At 39.9% G+C, this 26,067-nt stretch overlaps 1 protein-coding gene across 11 annotated transcripts in view; it reads right to left on the minus strand.

Annotated features, from left to right (window-relative positions):
- Positions 1-26,067, minus strand: part of HELZ (helicase with zinc finger) — a 145,672-nt gene that overhangs the window by 25,278 nt on the left and 94,327 nt on the right. For all 11 annotated transcript variants that reach the window (XM_027519252.1, XM_027519258.1, XM_027519251.1 and 8 more), the window contains 5 exons: positions 19,215-19,419; positions 12,481-12,532; positions 11,330-11,520; positions 9,433-9,640; positions 58-137 (listed from right to left, as the gene is read on the minus strand). In XM_027519252.1, the coding sequence (XP_027375053.1) occupies positions 58-137; positions 9,433-9,640; positions 11,330-11,520; positions 12,481-12,532; positions 19,215-19,419 (736 nt within the window). The remainder of the gene's footprint in view (positions 1-57; positions 138-9,432; positions 9,641-11,329; positions 11,521-12,480; positions 12,533-19,214; positions 19,420-26,067) is intronic.

Consider the following 26,067-nt stretch of genomic DNA (forward strand, 5'->3'; position numbering starts at 1 on the left):
TGATCAATTAAATTAAATCCATGAGAACAATGCATTCACCAAAGGTAAATCACATACCTGTTTTGCTTCTGTAGGTTTTTTCTCTGGTGTTCGAATCTTATTAATTTCAGGTCCAGGATTATTTGTATCACTTTTACCTAAGGAAATATTTTAAAGCTGTTATACACTGTCTCCAGTAGATGTCACAAATTCCAATGACTATTCAATATTAGACAGAAAGTAGGATATTTTAAACATTTTTTCACCCATTATTGAGTATTACTACTTTGGTTTTGTTCTTAAAATTTTGGAGTTGCAATTTCTCAGCAAGAAAGAAAGTTTATAAATAAAGCAAATTTCTTTGACAAGGCAAAAACTCAGTAAGGGATAACCTTAAAACAAATAATCCAAAAGATAACTGCCCATTCTCTAGGAGTTTACAGCCTCATTTTTGTAGACTAGACTTAGAAAAGGCCTTGGTGTTCCTGCCTATGTATGGCTTAATACTTTGGCCACTTACAAATGCAATTAAGCAAAAATCCAAATAATCTGTCTATTTTATTTAGTAAAGGAATCTAAGATCCCCTGGAGGAAGGCATGCCAACCCACTCCAGTATTCCTGCCTGGAGAATCCCATGCACAGAGAAGCCTGGTGGGGTACAGTCCATGGGGTCGCAAAGAGCTGGAAATGACTGAAGCAACTTAGCACACATGCACGCAAAGGAATCTAAACTAAATAAAGATATTCTGAAAAGAATGCAGTTCTATTTTCAAAAGTAATAGATATCAAACTAAATATAAGTGGATGATAAATAATAAAGGAAGCATATTAAGGTTAAAAAAATCACAATTATAATAGACAAATAACACTAGTTCATGCATGTGAAAGGCTTTTAATCTATAAGAACTAACTACTGGATATTCTAAACCTCTTGAAAGAATCCTTAATTTGAGTTCTTCCTTGAAAACATTCTTTTAAGAATGCCACTGGAACTCTGTGCCAAAAATAGCCTTACTACTAAACCTCAGAAATGAAAACTACAACGCCCAAGATGAAAATACACCAGATGGAGTGAGCAGATTAGACATTGCAGAAGAAAAACAGTGAACCTGAAGGCATTAGCAGTAGAAACAATGCTTGATGAAACACAAAAAGAAAAAAGAATTTTTTTAAAAATGAAAAGGGCATTATCACAGTGGAAGTGATAAACAGATTCAAGGGATTAGACCTGACAGAGTGTTTGAAGAACTATGGACGGAGGTTCATGACATTGTACAGGGGGCAGGGATCAAGACCTCCCACATGAACTGTGGGAAAATTTTAGCTCAGTTCAGTCGCTCAATCGTGTCTGCTCTTTGCGACCCCATGAACCGCACACAGCACGCCAGGCCTCCTTGTCCATCACCAACTCCCAGAGTTTACCCAAACTCATGTCCATTGAGTCAGTGATGCCATCCAACCATCTCATCCTCTGTCATCCCCTTTTCCTCCCGCCTTCAATCTTTCCCAGCATCAGGGTCTTTTCAAATGAGTCAGCTCTTCGCATCACGTGGCCAAAGTATTGGAGTTTCAGCTTCAACATCAGTCCTTCGAGAAGCCTAATAAATCTATGCCCCAACCAGTAATGCTGAAGAAGCTGAACGGTTCTATGAAGACCTATGAGACCTTCTAGAACTAAAACCTAAAAAAGATGTCCTTCTCATTATAGGTGATTGGAATGCAAAATTAGGAAGTCAAGAAATACCTGGAGTAACATGCAAATTTGGCCTTGGAGTACAGAATGAAGCAGGGCAAAGGTTAATAGAGTTTTGCCAAGAGAATGCACCAGTCATAGCAAATACCCTCTTCCAACAAACACAGGAGAAGACGTCATACATGGACATCACCAGATGGTCAACACCGAAATCAGATTGATTATATTCTTTGCAGCCAAGATGGAGAGGCTCTATACAGTCAGCAAAAGCAAGACTGGGAACTGACTGTGGCTCAGATCATGCACTCCTTATTGCCAAATTCAGGCTTAAATTGAAGAAAGCAGGGAAAACCACTAGACAATTCCAAATCAAATCCCTTATGATTATACAGTGGAAGTGATAAACAAATTCAAGGGATTAGATCTGACAGAGTGCTTGAAGAACTATGGATGGATGACATTGTACAGGACACAGTGATCAAGACCATCCCCAATAAAAAGAAATGCAAAAAGGCAAAATGGTTGTTTAAGGAGGCCTTACAAATAGCTGAGAAAAGAAGAGACGAGAAAAGCAAAGAAGAAAAGGAAAGATATACCCATTTGAATGCAGTTTCTTTTTTTTTATTTTATTTTTAAACTTTACAATATTGTATTAGTTTTGCCAAATATCGAAATGAATCCGCCACAGGTATACATGTGTTCCCCATCCTGAACCCTCCTCCCTCCCCATACCATCCCTCTGGGTCGTCCCAGTTCACGAGCCCCAAGCATCCAGTATCATGCATCGAACCTGGACTGGCGACTCGTTTCATACATGATATTATACATGTTTCAATGCCATTCTCCCAAATCTTATGCAAAGAAATAGAGGAAAACAATAGAATGGGGAAGACTAGAGATCTCTTCAAGAAAATCAGGGACACCAAGGGAACATTTCATGCAAAGATGGGCTCAATAAAGGACAAAAATGCTATGGACCTAACAGAAGCAGAAGATATTAAGATGAGGTGGCAAGAATACACAGAAGAACTATACAAAAAAACCCAGATAATCACAATGGTGTGGTCACTCACCTAGAGCCAGACATCCTGGAATGTGAAGTCAAGTGGGCCTTAGGAAGCATCACTAAGAACAAAGCTAGTGGAGGTGATGGAATTCCAGTTGAGCGATTTCAAATCCTAAAAGATGATGCTGCCAAAGTGCTGTACTCAATATGCCAGCAAATTTGGAAAACTCAGCAGTGGCCACAGGACTGGAAAAGGTCAGTTTTCATTCCAATCCCAAAGAAAGGAATTGTCAAAGAATGCTCAAACTACCTCACAATTGCACTCATCTCACACACTAGCAAAGTAATGCTCAAAATTCTCCAAGCCAGGCTTCAACAGTATGTGAACCGTGAACTTCCAGATGTTCAAGCTGGATTTAGAAAAGGCAGAGAAACCAGAGATCAAATTGCCAACATCCGCTGGATCATCAAAAAACCAAGAGAGTTCCAGAAAAACATTGACTTCTGCTTTTTTGACTATGCCCAAGCCTTTAACTGTGTGGATCACAACAAACTGTAGAAAATTCTTTGAGAGATGCGATTACCAGAGGACCTGACTTGCCTCCTTTGAAGTGTGTATGCAGGTCAAGAAGCAACAGAACTGGGCATGAAACAACGGACTGGTTCCAAATCAGGAAAGGAGTACATCAAGGCTGTATATTGTCATCCTGTTTATTTAACTTATATGCAGAATACATCATGAGAAATGCTGGACTGGATGAAGCACAAGCAGGAATCAAGACTGCTGGGAGAAATATCAATAATCTCAGATATGCAGATGACACTACCCTTATGGCAGAAGGCAAAGAAGAACTAAACAGCCTCTTGATGAAAGTGAAAGAGGAGAGTCAAAAAGTTGGCTTAAAACTCAACATTCAGAAAAGTAAGATCATGGCATCTGGTCCCATCACTTCATTGCAAATAGATGGGGAAACAATGGAAACAGTGACAGACTTTATTTTTTTTGGGGGGGGGGGGCTCCAAAATCACTGCAGATGATGATTGCAGCCATGAAATTAAGAGATGCTTGCTCCTTGGAAGAAAAGTTATGACCAACCTAGACAGCATAATAAAAAGCAGAGATATTATTTGCTAACAAAGGTCTGTCTAATCAAAGTTATGGTTTTTCTTGTAGTCATGTATGGATGTGAAAGTTGGACTATAAAGAAAGCTGAGCACCAAAGAATTGATTCTTTGGAACTGTGGTGTTGGAGAAGACTCTTGAGAGCCCCCTGGACTGCAAGGAGCTCCAACCAGTCAATCCTAAAGGCGATCAGTCCTGGGTGTTCATTGGAAGGACTGATGCTGAAGCTGAAACTCCAATACTTTGGCCACCTCAAGCGAAGAGCTGACTCATTTGAAAAGACCCTGATACTGGGATTGACTGAAGGAGGGAGAAGAAGGGGATGACAGAGGATGAGATGGTTGGATGGCATCACCGACTCAATGGACATGAGTTGGAGTAAACTCCGGGAGTTGGTGATGGACAGGGAGGCCTGGCGTGCTGCAGTCTATGGGGTCGCAAAGAGTCAGACACGGCTGATTGACTGAACTGAACTGAATAAATGGGTAGCTGAAATTCCAGAAGAGAAAAAGAGGTGAGACAGAAACAAATTCTAACGAAACAGAAATCAAAGCTTTCCAAATTTGATGAAAACTGTAAACCCACATATCCAAGAAGCTCAACAAACCCCAAACCCAAGAAGCATGGATAAAACTACTCCAAGGAATATTATCCTAATCAAATTACTTAAACTAGTATAAAAAGAAACTCTTAAAAGTAGTTAGAGAAAAAAAGACATGTTATATACAGAAAAACAAAGATAAAGATGACATCAGATTTCTCACTGGAAACAATATAAGCAAGAAAAGGAAAAGATAAAAACTATCAACCAAGATTCTCTACCCTGGAAAAATCTTTCAAAAATGATAGTGAAATAAAAACATTTTCAGACATATAAATGCTGAAAGAATTCATCACCAACAGGCTTGAAGTACAAGGAGTGTTACAAGAAGTACTTCAGGCAGAAGAAAACTTATTCAAATAGAAACATGAATATCAAGATTATCAGAAATACAACATGGAGATACAAAAGATTATTTCTCTTATTATTTAAAACACTTTAAAAAGATTCTTGGCTATTTCAATGAAAATAATAACAATGTTTGGGGCTTATAACATATGTAAAAGTAAAATGTATGAAAACAATACTTAAAGGCCAGAAGGGGAAAAACTGAAATATTGTAATGTTCTTTTGCTATACCTGAAGTGATAAAACATAAAACGGAAAGTAAACTGTGGTGAATTAAAGATGAATGCTATTAAGCTTAAAGCAAATACTAAAATAATAAAAAGAGCTAAAGCTAATGATCCAACAAAGGAGATAAAATGGAAACATAAAACATATGCAACTAATTCAAAAGAAGGCAGAATCAAAGGAAAAAGGGAACAAAACCAGACTGGACAAATTTAAGACAGATAGGAAGATGATAAAATAACTCTATCAATAATCACATCAAGTATAAATGTTCTAGATCTGCCAACTAAACAACAGAGATTGTCATATTAGATTTTTTGTAAACTAAAAGAAATACACTTTAAGTATAAAGACACAAACAGATTAAAAACAGAAGTTAAAACAAATACTGTGCTGCTGCTGCTGCTGCTGCTGCTAAGTCACTTCAGTCGTGTCCGACTCTGTGTGACCCCATAGACGGCAGCCCACCAGGCTCCCCCATCCCTGGGATATTCCAGGCAAGAACACTGGAGTGGGTTGCCATTTCCTTCTCCAATGCGTGAAAGTGAAAAGTGAAAGTGAAGTCGCTCAGTCGTGTCCGACTGTTGAGACCCCATGGACGGCAGCCTACCAGGCTCCTCCGTCCATGGGATTTTCCAGGCAAGAGTACTGGAGTGGGGTGCCATTGCCTTCTCCGAAATACTGTGCTATCACTTGCCAAAAGAAAGCTGAAGTGTCTGCACTGATCTTCAGCAAAGTAGAGCACAGAGCAAAGAATATTATCAGAGATAAAGAACTCCATTCCATAATGAAAAATGAGTTAATTAATCAAGAGTTGTTGTTCAGTCGCTAAGTCGTGTCTGACTCTTTGTGACCCCATGAACTGTGGCATGCCAGGCTTTCCTGTCCTTCACTATCTCCCTGAGTTTGCTCAAACTCATGTCCAAGAGTATACAATTCTAAATGTTTATGTACCTAACATCAGAAACTTCAAAAATCATCAAGAAAAAGTCAAAGGAAAAATAGATAAACACCAAAGGAAAAATATTTGGAGAATTCAACATTCCTCTCTCAATATTCATTTTTAACAGGTAGACAGAAAACCAGCAAAGACAAAGCGGCCTTAAGCAGCCTATGAAGCGCCCTGGCCTGCAGCACTGGAGCGCTCCACTCTTATCCAATGTGCACGGAGCACTGGAAAGACAGACCGCATCCTGAGCTGTGAAACACATCTCAATAAGCTCAAAAGGATTCAGGTCATGCAAAGTGTGTTACCTTATCACAACTGAATTAAAACTAGAAAGCAGTAAGAGAAAAATACTTAGAAAATCTCTAATAACTCACCTAAATTCACCTTTGTAAATAATCCATGCATCTAATTTTAAGAGAAATCAGAAAGTGTACTGGACTGAATGAAATAAAAATGTAACACTGGGATTCTGCAGGATGCACTACTGGGGAGATACCTGTATCAATCTAGGCCATCACCTGAACAAAATACGTGCAAGATTTGTAGTTTGAACAAAAACCTTTTTTAAGGCACAAAGGAAGGATCTTAAAGAAGAGAGAGACACTCTGTTCATATATCAGAAAATTAAATATTAAGATGTCAGTTCTCCCCCAAAACTGACCCACAGATTCAACCAATTCTAATCAAAATCCCCAGCAGGCTTTCCAGGAGAAACTGATAAGCTGATTCTAAAATGTAGGTGAAAATGCAAAGGACCTGGAATAGAGTCTTCTGAAAAAGAAGAATAAAGTTGGAGGACTCACACTACCTGATTTCAAGACTTTCATAAAGCTATAGCACTCAACAGGAGCATATTTGGCAAAAATAAGCACATGCCCAGCAGAAGACAATACAGCCTTCACACATGTGGTAAACTGACTTTAACAAAGGCACCAGGCGATTTTAATGGAGGAAAGGAGACTGCTCTCAAAAAATGGTGTTAGCTGTTTACAATAGCCAAGACATGGAAGCAACCTAGATGTCCATCAGCAGATGAATGGATAAGAAAGCTGTGGTACATATACACAATGGAGTATTACTCACTTATTAAAAAGAATGCATTTGAATCAGTTCTAATGAGGTGGATGAAACTGGAGCCTATTATACAGAGTGAAGTAAGCCAGAAAGAAAAACACCAGTACAGTATATTAAGGCATATATATGGCATTTAGAAAGGTGATAGCAATGACCCTATACGCAAGACAGCAAAAGAGACAGATGTAGAGAACAGACTGTTGGACTCTGTGGGAGAGGGCGAAGGTGGGATGATTTGAGAGAATAGCACTGAAGCACGTATATTACCATATGTGAAACAGATCGCCAGTCCAGGTTTGATGCATGAGACAGGGTGCTCAGGGCTGGTGCACTGGGATGACCCTGAGGGATGGGATGGAGAGGGAGGTGGGAGGTGGGGTTCAGGATGGGGAACACATGTACACCCATGGCTGATTTATGTTAATGTATGGCAAAAACCACTACAATACTGTAAAGTAATTAGCCCCCAATTAAAATAAATTAATTTTTTAAAAATAAAGAAAAACAAAAAAATGGTGTTAGAATGACTGAGCATACATATATGCAAAACAAAATGATCATAAAGAAAATTTTCAATTCTTACCTCATACCATATATAAAAATTAACTCAAAGTAGACCCTAATAGCAGCTGAAACTATTAAACTTCTAGAAAAAAACACAGAAGGCAAAAAAATTTCAGAAATAATGCCAAAAACATGGCACATAGAAGAAAAAAAAAATGAATAAACTGGACTTCATCAAAAATGGAAACTTCTATTCTTTGAAAGATACTGTTAAGAAAATTAAAAGGCAAGAGACAACCTAGGAGAGAATATTTTCAAAACACACATCTAATTAAAGATTTTTATCCAGAACGTATAAAGAACTCTTATAACTTAGTAAGACAAGCCAATAAAGAAGTAGACAAAAGATATGAATAGACACTGCATCAAAGACGTACACATAACAAATACACCCAACGAAGGGATACTCAACATCACTGCTCACCAGGAACGTGCAAAACAATTCAGCAATTGGATACTATCAGATATCCATGAGCAAGGGTAAAATTTAAAAAGCTGATGGCACTAAGAACTACGGAGAACTAAGGAGCAACCAGAAATCTCACACATCGTAGAAATTAAAAATGGTTTTGGTCACTTTAGAAAACAGTATGGCAGTTTGTTACAAAGTTAACAGAAATGCCAACAAAACAGTTCATCCTGGGTATTTACCCAAGAGAAATGAAAATATGTTTGACACATGTTCATGGCAGCTTTACTCATGACAGCCAAAACTCAGAAATAATTAAGGACAGATAAAAACAATTAATGGATAAAGACAGTACAGTTCATCCATACAAGGGACTACTAATCAACAGCAGAAAGGAACAAACAACTGATACAGACAACACAAATCAACCTCAAAAGTTTAAATTAAGCTAAGTGAGCGAGCCCAGACACTATGATTTAATGTACATGACAGACTAAAGACAAAAGTACAGGGACATAAGTCAGAGGAGCAGTCGCCCAGGGCTGGGGCTGGAGGAGGAGACTGACGGCAAAGGAATAAGAGGGTGTCTCTAGGGTAATGTAAAAACTCTGAATGTCGATACTGGTGGTGGTGAACACCTCTATATATGTGTCAAAACACGTCAAACTACATTTTAAAAGGCTGAATTTTACCATGTATAAATTATACCTCAATGAACTAGAGTTTAAAAAATATAGAGGGTAATTTTTCCTTATTTATAAATTCTAGTAGACAAGAGACTAGGATTTACAGAAGAAAAAACTACTGTAAATCAATTATTGCCAGAGTAGTCATTCATGTTTTCTACTAAGTCGCTTCAGTTGTGTCTCTGTGTGACCCCACAGACGGAAGCCCACCAAGCTCTCCCGTCCCTGGGATTCTCCAGGCAAGAATACTGGAGTGGATTGCCATTTCCTTCTCCATGCATGAAAGTGAAAAGTGCAAGTGAAGTCACTCAGTCATGTCCGACCCTCAGCGACCCCATGGACTTCAGCCTTCCAGGCTCCTCCATCCATGGGATTTTCCAGGCAATAGTACTGGAGTGGGGTGCCATTGCCTTCTCCGAGTCATTTATGTTTAGTATGCTATAAAAATATTTTGCATCAACAAAAATGTTTAACAGGAGAGGGCTTACTGTCTCAGTTTTAAATGATTATCATTTAAAATTATCTAAATACGAACTTTTTTTTTTCAGAAAATGGATAATATTAATCGTAAGTGACAGGCTTCATGCAAATTATGTATATCTGTGCCCATATCTGTGTCTTCTGGAGAGAGGACCCAGGGTTTTTATATTGGATTCCTTCTCAAAGAGGTCTTCTATGAACAAGCTAACAACCATCCTGCTAGAGGAACTTTACATGGTGATACCACTTGGCATGTCATCAACTCATGAGCGTGAGAACAATGAAGCAGCTCACCGTTGCGACTTTGCTCATGTTGATCCTTCTCCTGATGCTGATTCTGTGGCTGCCCTATGCTGACAGGTGGGTGGTGCCCAAGGCCATAAGGAATAGGAGACCCACGTCCATGTGTCTGTAAGAGGTTCATGTTGTAGGCCATTGCTGCCTGGTGTGTAATGATTCGAGGATCAACCGCAAACCTGCCCTGGTATCCTGTCCATGGCACCTAGGTTATTACAAGAAACAAAGTAATTGCTTTAAGGGCATTTTGGCAGTCAAACTGCTATAGTGCTATTAATTAGGAAAGAGCAAACACACAGAGATGTTAATTCTACCAAACTGAATAACTACAAAACGAATGCTGGTGGTAACAACTGGTAGAATGATGGTTGTATCTTAACTAGCTCTTTGAATCTTTAGTGTGGAGGGGAAAATTGATCATTTCCTGTATACACTAGGTTAGGAAGAAATCAAGGACTTAAAATAGGTATTAACAATTATTTTTTGAGGCATCGAATCATTTTATAGACTTGAATCATTTTCCTTCAATATGAATGTACCTATGTAACAGATTACCATGAAAATTGCCTTTTAAAGTCATAACTGTATAGATATATGGTTTAATAAACTTGAATAAAAGAACAGGGAAAAAATTTAAGAAAGAATTCAGTCTAAAGAGTCTCAACCCAAAAAAATATGTATTACTACTCTTTTATATGACTAACCAAATCATTTAAGGTTCATTTACTGTCAGCAAAATTCAAACAGGTCACTAATTTAACTAATGCTTCTGATTAATTAAACTACAGAAACAGAAAATTTCTTTAGGTGTGTCTAAATATATAATTGCTGCATATTAACACAAAAGGAATAAATATGATGACATCTGAGCTACCATCTCTATTATTTGAATCTAACTGTTAAATGCAGACTCTTAGAAATCTTATATAATAAAAGCCTCTGTGACCTAGCGAAATGAAATCTAGATCCTAAGCGACTTACTATTTAAAGCAGATGATGTATAATGTTGCCAGGCTGTCTGGGAAGAAATAACTCAGCTAAAATTCAAAGTCTATGGGGAGTCGACATAAATGAGATACTTCTTATTGACAGTTATCCTCCCTGGCTGCCGTGATTGTGAACTATCATGACCAATACGGCTGAAAAATGCCAGCAGCTATGCATTTTTGCATTTTGGGAGTGTGGACAGGGGTGTCCAAGATCCTTGACAGTGATCACCTCCATTTGAAATTATAGCACTTGTCTTAAATGAAAGAAATATTTTCTAGGCTAAAAATTCCTGAATTTGGAAATATTTGTTTAACAGTAAATTTTTCACTTACCAAAATATTCAAAAATCTTAAAGAAAATAAAAATGAGTTTTACATAAGTTGGAAACCCTCTAAAAATCTAGGCAGTCTTAGAAATGATTTAATAATGTTTTTAAGTACAGGCAGGATTTTGCAAGGAAGGCGTGGAATTCCTCAGATATGTTTAGATCCAAGGGAGCTAGACTGCTCTGTGCCTTTCTGTCTCCTTCTTAGGGAGCGCTAGTAAATTATAGAAGAATGAAAAGGCAAAAGATAAAATAAAAACATCACTTTACAAAACAAGAGTCCAATTTACTAGCTCTGTTAACTTTTAGCCCAACTTTTCCCAGTAAAAATATTTAAAACAATACAAAGGCTTCTCAATCAAAACATCCAATCTACAGATTTCTTGACAGCCACTGACAATCCAGTAACAAACTGTAAGCAACAATTCACATTTTTGGGGCCATAAGAGCTGCTTTTAAAGAAGCTTACAGGCACTGAAAAGCTGAAAAGAGAGACTGGTAGAACACTATTTGGGTAGGAATTTAGTGAATCCTATTTTATCTCATTCGACAGAGAGTATCTTAAAAACAGCTACTTACAGGTACAGGCACCGACATAACGACATTCCCTCCATAGACAGCAGGTACATAAAGAATACTCGTCCCAGTGTGAGGATCGATTCTTTGAACAGGACTTGGAGATTTCCCCAAATTTGGGTGAGGTCCAAGAGGAGGTGGAGGAGTATATGCTCTGATAGGATTGCCAATAAGCACAGAGGGATTGGGCTGAACTGAAAAACAAATAGAAAAAGGACATAATAGCTCTACATATTGACATAGACAAAAATAATTAAAGTCATCCCACAGCAAAATACATTTCCTAGGTTTGCCATAAGGTATCTTATAATCAAAGAGTTATCAGTGTGGAAGAGTAAAGCATATTAAAAAAACATAATCATTTTACCACATTCACTGAAATTATTTGACTTGAGAGGTACAATGTATTTCTTTTATAAACTTTCTCACAAGGGAAGCCCAAGAATACTGGAGTGGATAGCCTATCCCTTCTCCAGAGGATCTTCCAGACCCAGGAATCCAACCGGGGTCTTCTGCATTGCAGGTGGATTCTTTACCAACTGATCTATCAGGGAAGCCCTTTTATAAACTAGCGTAATTTTAAATGTCTTGCAAGGAGCTGGAGACATGTCTTTCAAGAGAGACAACCATACATATAATACATAAACATGCACATACAGTAAACATTCTTCTAGAGTAGAAAACAAACACAATTCTTCAGAATAAAGTTCTGACCTGCAACTGTTACACAGTCATGTACAAAATGGTTAAGCAATTATTGTTTTAAAAGCATAATTCTGAAATTTTTAAAAAAATTTTTGTGCTTTTTCTTTGATAATTCTGCAACATTTTGAATCAAATAAACTTTATCTTAAAATGTATAAACAAACATTTGTAAGATATAAATGATATATCAATATTATATCAAAACCTTATACTGCACAGGAGGCTTAAATGTTCATCCTCACAACTTCTAGAGCATGTACCTTGGTGCCCATAAAACCACCCCTTGACAGATATGACATACCAAAGCATTCACAAGAACAGTTGTGTTAAATAAAAGTTGGCTGAGTTCCAACTTTTAGAGGGTCTGCGTGTCCCTCTGCCCATGAAATCTGGGATAAATGTCTTACATCACAAAAACAAGTTTTCATAGGACTAATTCTTCCACTTACCAATTCCATCATTCTGGAAATGATCATTCTGGGTATGATGGAGGCTTTTCCCCTTTACAGAAAAACACAAATGTATAATAATTTAAACATACCTAATATGAAAGAACAATAACCATTTTCCTAGTCCCATGCAAAAGAAATGTACAGAACAACAATTAAAATTTAAAGATTGTGAGTCTGTAATTAACAACCCATAGATGCCTCTGAGCTGAGTTTCTGTTTTAAACACTAAGTCATGGTGCTAGGCCTCAAGTTTCCTCAACTTCAAATTAAGGGTACTTAAAATTCTTTTTTCTTTTTAAACGAATTTTTATGTTAAAAGAAATATGCACAAATATGACTGACACCTAAATTCTATTCCTTTGCAGCTTCTCTATCAATTCTCTATGAATTAGATGAGGATGTACAAGCTCTTTTCGAGGGAAACATATCCGTCTTCAACTCTTGAGGATGAGAGCCTTTAAAATGGTGACGTGTAAATACGCTCTGGGTGTGAGATGCTGTGAGCGTGACTCACGGTGGCCTTACATTGTGAGCGTGACTCACGGTGGCCTTACATTGTGAGCGTGACTCACGGTGGTCTTACATTGTGAGCGTGACTCACGGTGGCCTTACATTGTGAGCGTGACTCACGGTGGCCTTACATTGTGAGCGTGACTCACGGTGGTCTTACATTGTGAGCGTGACTCACGGTGGTCTTATATGGTCTTATATTGTGAGCGTGACTCACGGTGGCCTTACATTGTGAGCGTGACTCGCGGTGGCCTTACATTGTGAGCGTGACTCGCGGTGGCCTTACATTGTGAGCGTGACTCGCGGTGGCCTTACATTGTGAGCGTGACTCGCGGTGGCCTTACATTGTGAGCGTGACTCGCGGTGGCCTTACATTGTGAGCGTGACTCGCGGTGGCCTTACATTGTGAGCGTGACTCGCGGTGGCCTTACATTGTGAGCGTGACTCGCGGTGGCCTTACATTGTGAGCGTGACTCGCGGTGGCCTTACATTGTGAGCGTGACTCGCGGTGGCCTTACATTGTGAGCGTGACTCGCGGTGGTCTTACATTGTGAGCGTGACTTGCGGTGGTCTTATATTGTGAGCGTGACTCATGGTGGTCTTACATTGTGAGCATGACTCATGGTGGCCTTACACTGTACAATTTACTGAGTGAACAGGAAAGTACACAGTGTCATAATCTGCTTAAGATAATGCACAAGTTTTCTAGAATGTAATGTGGCAGTGCATGTCAAAAGCATCAGAAATGTGCATACACTTTAACACAGTGATCGCACTGGTAGGGATCTAAATGGCCATCAATAGAAAATTTAATAAAATAAGCAATGGCAGATTCATACAGTGGCATTAAAAATGATGACTATGGGGCAGAAATAACATTTGAAGAAACAATGGCTGTGCGTGTCTAGACTTTAAAACTTGTTTTTTCTCTTTCCATGGGCTGAACTGAACACACTAAGCCACTGTATAGCACAAGTAAGCACACTATACAACTCACCCTTCAGCCACATGAATTTTTTATTTTGTATATTACACCTGAAAACTCAAGTAGGGGTAATGTCTACAGCAAGAAGAAAAGTTCATTCTTGACTAGAGCAAAGGTCAGTGATGCCTCATTTATCTCCCTATCAGTTAGCACTTTAAATACCCAGATCATCCAGCTGGTGAGAGATGGGTACGCAAGGGCAGCTAAGCTCTAACTCTTAAAAAGTTAAAACAAAAACAAAAACAGTCCAGGAAGAATCACAGTTGGTTCATTAACCAGAGAAGGTTCACAGTAACTGTCATTAGCTATAAAAACAAACAAACAAAAACAAAAAACGAGCTTCTGAGGAAGAGAGAAGTGAAAAGAAAAGCAGGCAGAAGAAAGGAGAGCAAGTGAGCACAAGGAGCGCACAGCAAGGACGGCAGCACAGCGGGAAGATGAGAAGCACAGGCAGTTAGAAGTGAGAACAGGAGCAGCCGCAGGCAGACGCTCGGCAGAAGAAAGGAGAGCCAGTGGCACAGAGTTAAGATTGGTCCAAGAGGTTAACAAACTGTTCAGATTTCTTAGCCGGTAAACCCGTCAACCAGGGGCAACTGTGTAGCACGTGGAGAAACCACAGCAGTGTAGTCAGTGTGGGAAGCAGAGCAGTCCCCCACAGATATGTCCACCTCAATCCCTGGCCCCATGTTATGGGGCAAAGGGGACTCTGCAGATGTAACTAAAGACAATACAGGAAGATTATCCTGGATTATCTGGGGAGACCCAATCTAATCACATGAGCCTTAAAACAAGGGAAATCTCTCCAGCTGGAGTCAGAGATGCGGTAGAAAAGGCAGTAAGGGATGTGGCAGAAGGGGAAGTCAGAGATTCCCAGAGACAGAAGGCTGCATGCACTGCTGACAGCTCTGAGATGCGGGGCCACAGTGGGGAACTGGAGAGAAGTCAGCAGAGGCTAAAAATGGCTCCCAGGTGACAGCCAGCAGAGAGACAGGAACCCCAGTCCTTACAGCCACAAAGACTGGATTCTGCCAACAGCCTGCATGACCTTAGATAAGAGCCCAGCTGACCAACACCTTGATCCTGGCCTCCTGAGGTGCAGAGCCAAGAAACCAACCAAAAGAGCCTGGACATCTGACTCAAAGAAATGTGAGATAAGAAATGCGTGTTGTTTCAAGTCACTTAGTGTGTGCTAACTTGTTACAGCAGCAATAGGAAACCAACAGAGAGAGTAATAATAGTCTAGAGCAGAGAATACACACCAGCACCGTGGTGCTATGTTGATCACCTGAGTGGAAAAGAAACTTGGAAAGATAACATCCACATCTCAGTGCTGTTGTGATGACTCTGTTGAGGCAGACGATGCATGTAAAGTCTGAAAGGACCTGAATATCTGGGAGTTTATCTGTTTACCTTCTTAATGATTCCCTGAACCTACAACATCTCCTGGCCCAATGAATAGTGCTGAATAAATGGGGGAAAAAAGCAACCTGAGGACTCTCACATTAAAAGACAGCACACTATCTTCAAGCGCACCCGGCACCGGTACTGCTCGCTGCACTTCAGTGTGGTTCAGCGCTGGAAAGCTCGTCCAGCGTATTTAGACCAAGTGTGCAACGGCAGGGCAGTAAGTGTGCGTGGTCTGTGCAAAACACACACTGTTTGGTAGCATATGAACAAAATAATAATGAAACAGTCAGCTGGGACTAACTGTAAAAGTCATTCTATGATGATAATTCCAAACTTTTGTGAATACATCTCAGAAAGTACACATACCTCTGGAAGAAAGATCATAAGTAAATGCAGTTCGTATCATCTATTTTTTGAGGACTGTTTTTTTTTTAACTCTACCGTTTATTCATTCAATTAATTACTTTTCATTCACTCATTCTTTCATCACTTTCCATTTATTCATTCAACAAATGTCTGTGGGGGCCCACGACATGTCCACCCTGCCTGCTGCTGCTGCTGCTGAGTCACTTCAGTCGTGTCCGACTCCGTGTGACCCCATAGACGGCAGCCCACCAGGCTCCGCCGACTCTGGGATTTTCCAGGCAAGAACACTGGAGTGGGTTGCCATTTCCTTCTCCAATGCATGAGAGTGAAAAGGGACAGGCAGAGGCTAACGGAAGACTAAGACACACACTAGTAGCTGGAGACAGTGAGGAATGCCCCACAAACTACAGTCCAGAAAACAACGCTACAGTCTGCTCAGAAGGTCCATTTCTGAACACTATCCACCCTCTGAATACCTCTCGCAGAGGTACAGATGAACCCTTTCCATTTTAGCAGCTTCTCAACACTGCTCCAGCATGGAGCCTAGGACTAAGCAGACCGAAGACAGGCAAATCAAGTCCTCCATACACACTCTGTAGGCACCTGTGAAACAGACGCTTTCCAACAAATACATGATGCCTGGAGACAGTGAGGCAATGAAAGCTTAGCTAGGACGACCTGCTGCTCCTCACATCTGAAATATTTTGCACCTTCACTAAACCACAGGACCGACATCTCAGTGAGGAGAAAAAAGCGACCTGACTGATAAACAGCTGGAGGCATGCTTTCCTGCCAAAGACGGTCCTGAGGAAGCAGGTCCCAGAGCATGTTCAAGCATCACCCACCCCTGGATGACTTTATCCACATTAAATCTTGCTGTGATTTTAAGTCTTAGCCCAACATTAACAACACTAAGCTTTAACATTTCTTACGCCAAGAACTGTATTAAAAGTTAAACATTAAGGAAACTTGGCGGGGAGGGGAATGACATGGCTTAATGTCATGTTTTCAGAAATAGCATTTTTATTGCAGTGAAGTAAATTCCTCTTCATCAAAAGAGTCTAGCATATGAAATAAATTATCCAAAATTTGTTTCAAAATTCTCCATTGTGTATATGTGGTGGTGGTAGAGTGAGAGAAGTGGGCTGTAGGTGAAACAAAATTAAAGATAAATTGATAGTTAAATGAAGCCAAATGATACGGACTTCCTTATACTATTCTATTTATGTATACGTTTGAAATTTTCTACAATAGAAAGCTAGATTTAAAATAATGATTCCAGTACAAATTCAATCCTCAAAACAATTTAATAGAAATAAAATAAAGTACTGGGGAGTGAAGGGAGAGAGGATGACAAAAGTAACCTTTGGCTCACTGTACCTTAGTTATCTAAAGTCACTATTATTACATATGAACAAGTAATAACTTTAAATAGCCAGGTATATAAACAATTTAGTGAACCACTGTGTTAGTGACAGTAAAATACCAGATGATAACCATTGGATCAATGAAGAAAATTTCCTAAAACGTTAAAAAGAAAAAACTCGGAAAACAGCTACTGTGGCCTTTAATTACACAGTCTTCCTGTTGAAAGAAGAAAGCCACATGGCGCTCTCCTGGACGCATGACGACCTTTATTTACTTATCAGATCCTTACTGAGCGCCCACTCCGTGCGGAGAGGGGCTAGGCTCTAGGTGCCATAAAGAGTATAGAGACTTGGAGTTTTGGCTTCAGGGAGCTTAGAGTTTTAGAAAAGCAAGTGGATTCAATACATATTTTCTTTACCTTTAAGATAAAAACAAAAGCAAACTTCAGGATCTTGCTTAGGGTCAGTACACATCTAGTATCATGGCTTAAATATAGCCACATCTATCATACATTGATTAATGTTAACACTGGTCAATTAAAAATTTATTGTAGTTATGGTATTTTAAGAATGTGCAAAAGGTATAATGTCTTTGCAACATTTTAAATATAAAACAATAAAGTTTAAGGGTTTCTAACTGGGTTTCCACTCTTCACACACTTTAAGCTACTTGGGGCTCCCTGAGAGCTCGCTCTCTCTCATGCCTCTTGCTTTTTGTCTGAGCTCCTTATTGGGCATCACTCACTCATCTTCTAAGCACCTATGATAAACCAGATGCTGTTCTGGGCACAGAGGCTGGAGCAGGAACTAATATAGGCAAAAACGTTTGCCCCCAAGGGAGCTTCTACCCTAAGTTTCTGACACATCTCCCCTCTCGTGCCCTCGCTCCTCACTCGGTGCTCTCCTAAGCAGTATCTCCACAGTGGGAACTGCCCTAAACCTCCATACTTGTGGGACGCACTTCCTCTGACCATCATCCCTCCAACATCTACCACAAGAAGACTGGAGCTAATTTGCTTCTCTAGCACACGCTGTAATGGCTGTCACAGAGAAGAAACTTAGCTATTTGATAAATAAGTTGATTATTAGTTTGTTCATAGTTTAAACTTTAGAAATCTAGAGGATTCAGTTATGCAAAATGCTTAATCTCCTGGCAACCCCAAATCACTGAAGCATTACTGCACATCAGGTCCATTTCTATTAAACTCAGGCAACAGCATATTAACACGGGAAAATCAGTTCTCATCTCAGTTGAATACCTACTCAGCTAAAAGGTTCAAGATATTAAACCAATAATTACTTCTTACACCTTATGTTTTACGTTTTTAAAATGAAGTCCCAAACTGGCATACTCTCTCAATTCGTGCCAGTAAGTTTAATATCATGCTGATGACTATAAATATACCCCCCAAAACCAGAATAAATACTAAACAGACCACTCTCATAGCTTTCTTTTCTAGATGGTAAGTGCAAGCATTTCTCTTTTTTTAGGCAATCTAGCAAATAAACAGCTGTTTCTGCCCAAAATAACTATAGTTCAAAAGTAGAAATGGCCCTGATTCCCCCACATCCAATCCCAATGCCTGGACTGTTTCTTACAACAAATTCTTAACAACAAACAATTCAAGTTATCTTCAGGAAGTTGGCCAATTTTCTCACACTGTCAAATTCCACTTGAAACTAGCCGATCATCAGTAAGAGATGAGAACTATTTTCTTTATACAAACATTGTTATATTATTCCTTGTAAAAAAATGCTGTAAGAGCATGGTTTTACTACGTGTGACAGTCTTTTAAGCTGCTTTGCTTTATTCATGTCTTGCTAAAGTATGTCTATCAGTAGAGAGGACTGGGAGATTATACTAAACAAAGGACCCAGTCAGGTCCTGGAAAACGCTTTGAGGATGATAATGCCATCACGTAGCATGGCTGATCAACACACCGGATGTTCACTTACATGCCCACACTGGACAAGCTCCTTGCAGAAACTGCTGGTTGTCAACCCCAATACTTGAAGTAACCTGAGGCCCAAAACAGCTCTGACACCTCAGTGTGTTCTCTCGCTTTAACCTCTTCGACTTTACTAACGGGCTTTACCTTGGGGGGTGATTGCTGCGGTTTGTTGGTGTTTCCCGCGTGCTGTGCTCTTAGAGCCCGGGGTATAAATTCAGGTGCCAGTGGATTCAACACGTATGTCTTCTTTAGTTCTAAAGCCTCTAGCTGCGCTTTGATCTGTTCAAAAGTGATTCCATGCAGGCTATTGTTTTCATGACACAGGGCAATAAACCGCTCCCAAAATTTCCTACAGAAAAGATTTAGATCAGTTTGCAATTAAAGTGGACAAGATCACAGAAATGACTGTAAGCAACTAAAGATAATTTAGGATCCCCTCTCCCACTCCAACCCCAAACCCTTAGGTCCAATATTCATCTATGATTCAGGTATAATCTTCCCGCCAGATCACAGGACTTTGGAAGTGTGGTTCTGAAGCTCAGTTACATCTAGTACCGTGGGATATACAAATTCTCAATTCATTCTGGTGGACCACACAGTCAGTGCTCGACTATGCATACAAAAAGGTTTGTTATCCACACAATAGGCAAGGATTTCAGAACTGATAAGAAGTAACTAATTACTACCATACTTTTCTTTTAATTAACTGATGCCTGTCACAGCACAGCTTATAACATTAATTGACTAAGTTAAAAGAGTTAAATTATGAAAAATACAGGAAGTTGGAATGCTAATTTTAATGATTATCTCCTAATCAAATTAAAAAATACTAATGGAGAAAAATACATTCAAAATTGTTCCAGTCGTACACTGTTGTCCTAAAGTTTTGAAAACTGATCTCCAAATAGTAAAAATATTACATATATATTACAAAAGACAACATATAAAAAGTTTAAAGATTTAAATGATTATTATAAATATGCATCAGTTCACTCCAGTTCAGTCAGTCGTGTCTGACTCTTTGCGACCCCATGGACTGCAGCACGCCAGGCCTCCCTGTCCATCAATAACTCCTGGAGTTTACCCAAACTCATGCCCACTGAGTTGGTGATGCTATCCAACCATCTCATTCTCCGTCGTCCCCTTCTCCTCCTGCCTTCAATCCTTCCCAGCATTAGGATCTTTTCAAATGAGTCAGTTCTTCGCATCAGGTGGCCAAAGTACTGGAGTTTTCAGCTTCAACATCAGTCCTTCCAATGAACATTCAGGACGGATTTCCTTTAGGATGGATTGGTTGGATCTTGCAGTCCAAGAGACTCTCAAGAGTCTTCTCCAACACCACAGTTCAAAAGCATCAATTCTTTGGTGCTCAGCTTTCTTTAAATATACATACCTATTTTTAATATGAGGTTCACATAATGTTTTATTATGTTATGAAAGCTGTGTGATATGATTTCTTCCCAAGTTGGTATCCTTGTGTCCAGGTGGACAGCAGGTAATCAAAATGGCTTCAAGAAGCATAAATACAAAGCTGTATATCACAAAAGTCAGTATATGAATGGGAGTGGAGTTAAAGTATTTATAAAACTGCAGATATTAATTTCAAACTATGTTTCTCTTACATACGCTTTTTCTAATTTTTTAAAGATGAGTTTAAGAAATAAGTAGAGAAAAAATTTCAGGCCTCCACGTCAACAGGAAAAGTAAAAATGCTGCAAGATAATACATACGTTGAAGAAAACTCTTGAGAACCCTTGGACTGCAAGGAGATCAAACCAGTCAATCCTAAAGGAAATCAGTCCTGAATTGTCATTGGAAGGACTGATGATGAAGCTCCAATACTTTGGCCACCTGATGCGAAGAGCTGACTCATTAGAAAAGACCCTGATGCTGGGAAAGATTGAGGGTGGGAGGAGAAGGGGACGACAGAGGATGAGATGGTTGGATGGCATCACCATCCAACCATCGATGGACATGAGTGAGCGAACTCCGGGATTTGGTGATGGACAGGGAAGCCTGGGGTGCTGCTGTCCACCGGGTCACAAAGAGTCAGACACGACTGAGCAACTGAATTGAACTGAGCTGAGTAAGTATGTATTTCTGACAATAAGACATAAAGGCTAACAAGATGGTCACTGAGCCACTGAAAGTGTGTGTCTCTAAGAAATGCTCTTTTATTCTTAAGAACCTTCCACAGGAATCAAGTTTTTATTTTCATAGTCTGATAGCAAAGGGAAGACGGTTGTCAACATAGCACTCAGGATCTAAAAATCCATGAAGTCTCTACTCTTTTGATAAAATCCCACAATGTTCAACTGCATTAACATTTATCAACACATTCCACTACATGCTGTATTAAAAAGGAAGGTTTTTTTGGTCTAATTGATAAAGTAACAATTTCATAGAGTGACATTTCATATTCATGTGAACTTAAAGACACAGCAAAACAAGGAGAGAGTGGACTGACTTTACTATAGCCCAGTTTTTAATATTAAATTCTTGTATTTCATTCCCAGCTTACATAGCCAAAATGCTAGAACTTTTTCTATTTCAAGCTCCTTTTTAAACTCCATACCCTGTCCCTATACTCCTCTCACCGACCTCAATGCACTGAGTGAAGTCCAGTGAAGCGGAACCGTGAACCAGCCTCGCGCCACGAGAAGCCGGTAGCTTCCTGACAAGGCTCTGTCTGTAACAGAGGTTCCCAACCTTTGGGGCACCAGGGGCCAGTTTCATGGAAGACAAATTTTCCACGGACAGAGACGGGGGAAGGGGATGGTTTAGGGATGATTCAAGCACAGGGCTGAGCTCCTTTGAGAATCCAAAGCTGCTGCTGATCTGACAGGATGCGGAGCTAGGGGGTAACGTGAGCACAGGGAAAGGCTGTCCACAGGCACGGAGCTTGCCTGCCTCGCTCTCCTCCTGGGGTACAGCCCGCTCTGTGGCCCAGGGGCTGAGAAACCCTGGTCTGTACGATCCCAGGGATCTCAAGGTACAGATTTCAAGTTAAAGGACACCATTTCAGAAGTAACACTGACCACTGGCTATAAGCTCATCAAGCTAAAACAACTCCAAACGCAGCCTGGAATCGCCCTCTTAAACTTCACTGTCTCCTGATTGCCCTGGGGAGGTCAAGTACAAGGGTTCCAGATCTAGCCTGCCTGGGCCTCAGTCAAGGCTCAGTCAGCTGGGCAAGTTATTTAACCTCTCCTCCTACCTCAGTCCCCTCATGTGTAAAACAGGGCACCAACAGTATCATTATTATATTTTATTACTTAATAAAAATGCTTTATTTCTCCACTTTTAAACCTTGAGAGAAACGTATTTTTTCCTTCAAAAATTCTTACAGCCAGAAAGATTCCTTTCTCTCTGTGAAGGCTCTTTCACAGACTATTTCACTGTTCTTGAACTCAGAACTTTAATGAAATACTGGTGGCTCAGACGGTAAAGCGTCTGTCTACAACGAGGGAGACCCGGGTTTGATCCCTGGGTTGGGAAGATCCCCTAGAGAAGGAAATGGCAATCCACTCCAGGATTATTGCCTGGAAAATCCCATGGACAGAGGAGCCTGGTAGGCTACAGTCCATGGGGACGCAAAGAGTCAGACACAACTGAGCGACTTCACTTTCACACATGGTATTATGAGGCATTTCAGAACACCTAACTCAAAGATCACTTGAGAAATTCAACACTCAGACTGAAAAATTTACCACTAGGTTATTTAAATGCTTCATCAATTCTCAGCCACTCCATAAAATGTTAACATGTTACGTAATGTTGGTTAGAGAACACAAGTGTGTCTCTACGAGAAAACAAAACCTTACTGTCACTCAGTACATGAATACAAAGTCTGCTTTTAGTTTCATGCCAACCTTGCTTCTAGGATCATGGATAAAACACTGAAAATTCATTTGGTATCCTCATTTCACACAGAGAGAGGGTGTGTGTGCACATACACATATACACACGTCTCCACGTCTGTGAAATACGTTTATATCTTATAGAGTACATGAAGTGAAGTGAAGTGAAGTCGCTCAGTCGTGTCCGACTCTTTTTGACCCTGTGGACTGTAGCCCACCAGGCTGCTCTGTCCATGGGATTCTCCAGGCAAGAAAACTGGAGTGGGTTGCCATTTCCTTCTCCAGGGGATCTTCCCAACCCAGGGATCGAACCCAGGTCTCCCACATTGCAGGCAGATGCTTTAACCTCTGAGCCACCAGGGAAGCCCTATAGAGTAGATGGAATTCACTAATAAATTCACTTCAAAAGAAGATCTTTTCCAAACATGCTTGTTTGGAGAAAATGTACAATCCCCCCCAGCCCACCCCCACCCACTCCCTCCCCACCGGCCCCCTCTGCCTCTCCCTCTTCAGGACGCTTTTATCCACACATGCACCACTTCCTGGGAGAGGCAAGGTAACTCAGCAAAAAGAGTGTGGGTTTTGAAGTCAATGTGACATCTGTTTGAATGAGCTATGTGGCCCTGGGCAGAAACTGAAGCTCTACTTCAGGCTGCCCATTTAGAATGCAAATAAAATACCCACAATTGCAGGGTTATTGCGATGACTGAAGAGGCTGAGTGTGCAAAGCACTTGACCCAGCACCTGGCACTGAGAAAGCTGTCAATAAACAGCAGTTACTATACTAAATACTTGCTGGTTTGGCGAGGAGGAGAAGGGAAAGTTCCCCACATTCATTTAGAGTTAACAGGAAAATTTTGTTTAAAAATACTTTACAACAAATAAAGATTATATAACTGGCTGCCTTCTAAACCGATATACTATACACAGTAATTATTCCTAAAAACTTGATCAGTATTTGGAAGTATCACATTAGTTTTGTATAAATATCATATGAGGGATGAGTGAGACAGCCTGACCGCCTCAAACCACAAAGAACCTACACCTTCCTCACTACAGCACCCAAGAACCATGATATGTTCTCCAGGGTCACTTGTATTTTGAGATTAATTTAATTCCTAATGAAACTGGAAAGAGTGAAGCATAAATATCCATATGCCTCAACTATCAGCACTTGGGTTATACAGTTCACTAAACTGTTCACATGACACAGACAATCAGCATTCCCATTCAGCTACAGGGCGTGTCATTTTCTCTCCCTGCACGGTGTACTGACTTCTTTGAAAATATTTTACCCAGCTTATATATTAATGTGAGGTCCTCGACACACTCCAACTGAGTAGTAAGAAATAACAACCAAAAAGACCTGGCTTCAAGTTAAAAATTAGCCTGACAGCATGGCCTCGAATTCTGAGGAATAAAAAATAATTTTTTTAAATGCAAAATTTAAGATATTTTACAACAGAATTGTTTAGCTATATAAAACAAACCATGGACCATTCAAATTTTATTTCCTTAAAAATAAAAGGTTATTGTTCATAATGTAGCCATAAATTAAACTCTACCTGACTCCATTGTTAATGGCTTTCCCTATAAAGTATATTAACTTCGTTTGGAGTCTAATATACACAGCTTACTCGTAAATTAAAGGTCCCAAACTGTCTCCCTTCCCCAAAAGTACTTTTTTCCTGCTGAGACAGGAAAACAGATAATAAACTGCTGCTCTATCTGTCCTCCAACAAAAGACTTGGTCTAAAAGGGCCACTTTCTAACAGCTTGTCTACTTCAACATATCAAGAAGTAACTACCCAAGGTATATTTGAGGTCATTCTACTTTTCTGAACTCACTTTGACAGGTACTACAATACTTTTAAAATTTTAAGTAATCTCTAGTACATTTTGTCCTTTTTCATTAAGAATCATCTAAATTTCTGTTCATTTTTTTTTGCTAACACAGTCTTTCAACACTGCATAGGCCAAGTCTCACATTACAGGTTTCATACAGTTAAAATTCCTATTAACTAGTATAAAACATAAGTGTACAAGGAGAAACTTTTTATCAGTTCAGTTCAGTTGCTCAGTCGTGTCCAACTCTTTGCAACCCCATGACTGCAGCATGCCAGGCCTCCCTGTCCATCACCAACTCCCTGAGTTTACTCAAACTCATGTCCATTGAGTCGGTGATGCCATCCAACCATCTCATCCTCCGTCGTCCCCTTCTCCTCCTGCCTTCAATCTTTCCCAGCATCAGGGTCTTTTCAGATGAGTCAGCTCTTTGCATCAGGTGGCCAAAGTATTGGAGTTTCAGCTTCAACATCAGTCCTTCCAATGAACATTCAGGACTGATTTCCTTTAGGATGGACTGGTTGGATCTCCTTGCAATCCAAGGGATTCTCAAGAGTCTTCTCCAACACCACAGTTCAAAGGCATCAATTCTTCAGCACTTACCTTTCTTTATAGTCCAGCTCTCACATCCATACATGACTACTGGAAAAACCACAGCCTTGACTTAGACAGACCTTTGTTGACAAAGTAATGTGCTGTCTAGGTTGGTCATAACTTTTCTTCCAAGGAGTAAACGTCTTTTATTTTCATGACTGCAATCACCATCTGCAGTGATTTTGGAGCCCCCCAAAATTAAGTCTGTTACTGTTTCCACTGTTTCCCCATCTATTTCCCATGAAGTGATGGGACCCGATGCCATGATCTTAGTTTTCTGAATGTTGAGCTTTAAGTCAACTTTTTCACTCTCCTCTTTCACTTTCATCAAGAGGCTCTTTAGTTCTTCACTTTCTGCCATAAAGGTGGTGTCATCTGCATATCTGAGGTTATTGATATTTCTCCCCCCTAATCTTGATTCCAGCTTGTGCTTCATCCAGCCCAGTGTTTCTCATGATGTATTCTGCATATAAGTTAAATAAGCACGGTGACAATATACAGCCTTGACGTACTCCTTTCCCAATTTGGAACCAGTCTGTTGTTCCATGTCCAGTTTCTAACTGTTGCTTCCTGACCTTCAAACAGATTTCTCAAGAGGTAGGTCAGGTGGTCTGGTATTCCCATCTCTTGAAGAATTTTCCACAGTTTATTGTGATCCACACAGTCAAAGGCTTTGGCATAGTCAATAAAGCAGAAAT

Source organism: Bos indicus x Bos taurus, chromosome 19 (assembly GCF_003369695.1).
Source record: "Bos indicus x Bos taurus breed Angus x Brahman F1 hybrid chromosome 19, Bos_hybrid_MaternalHap_v2.0, whole genome shotgun sequence".
Classification (NCBI taxonomy): Eukaryota; Metazoa; Chordata; class Mammalia; order Artiodactyla; family Bovidae; genus Bos; species Bos indicus x Bos taurus.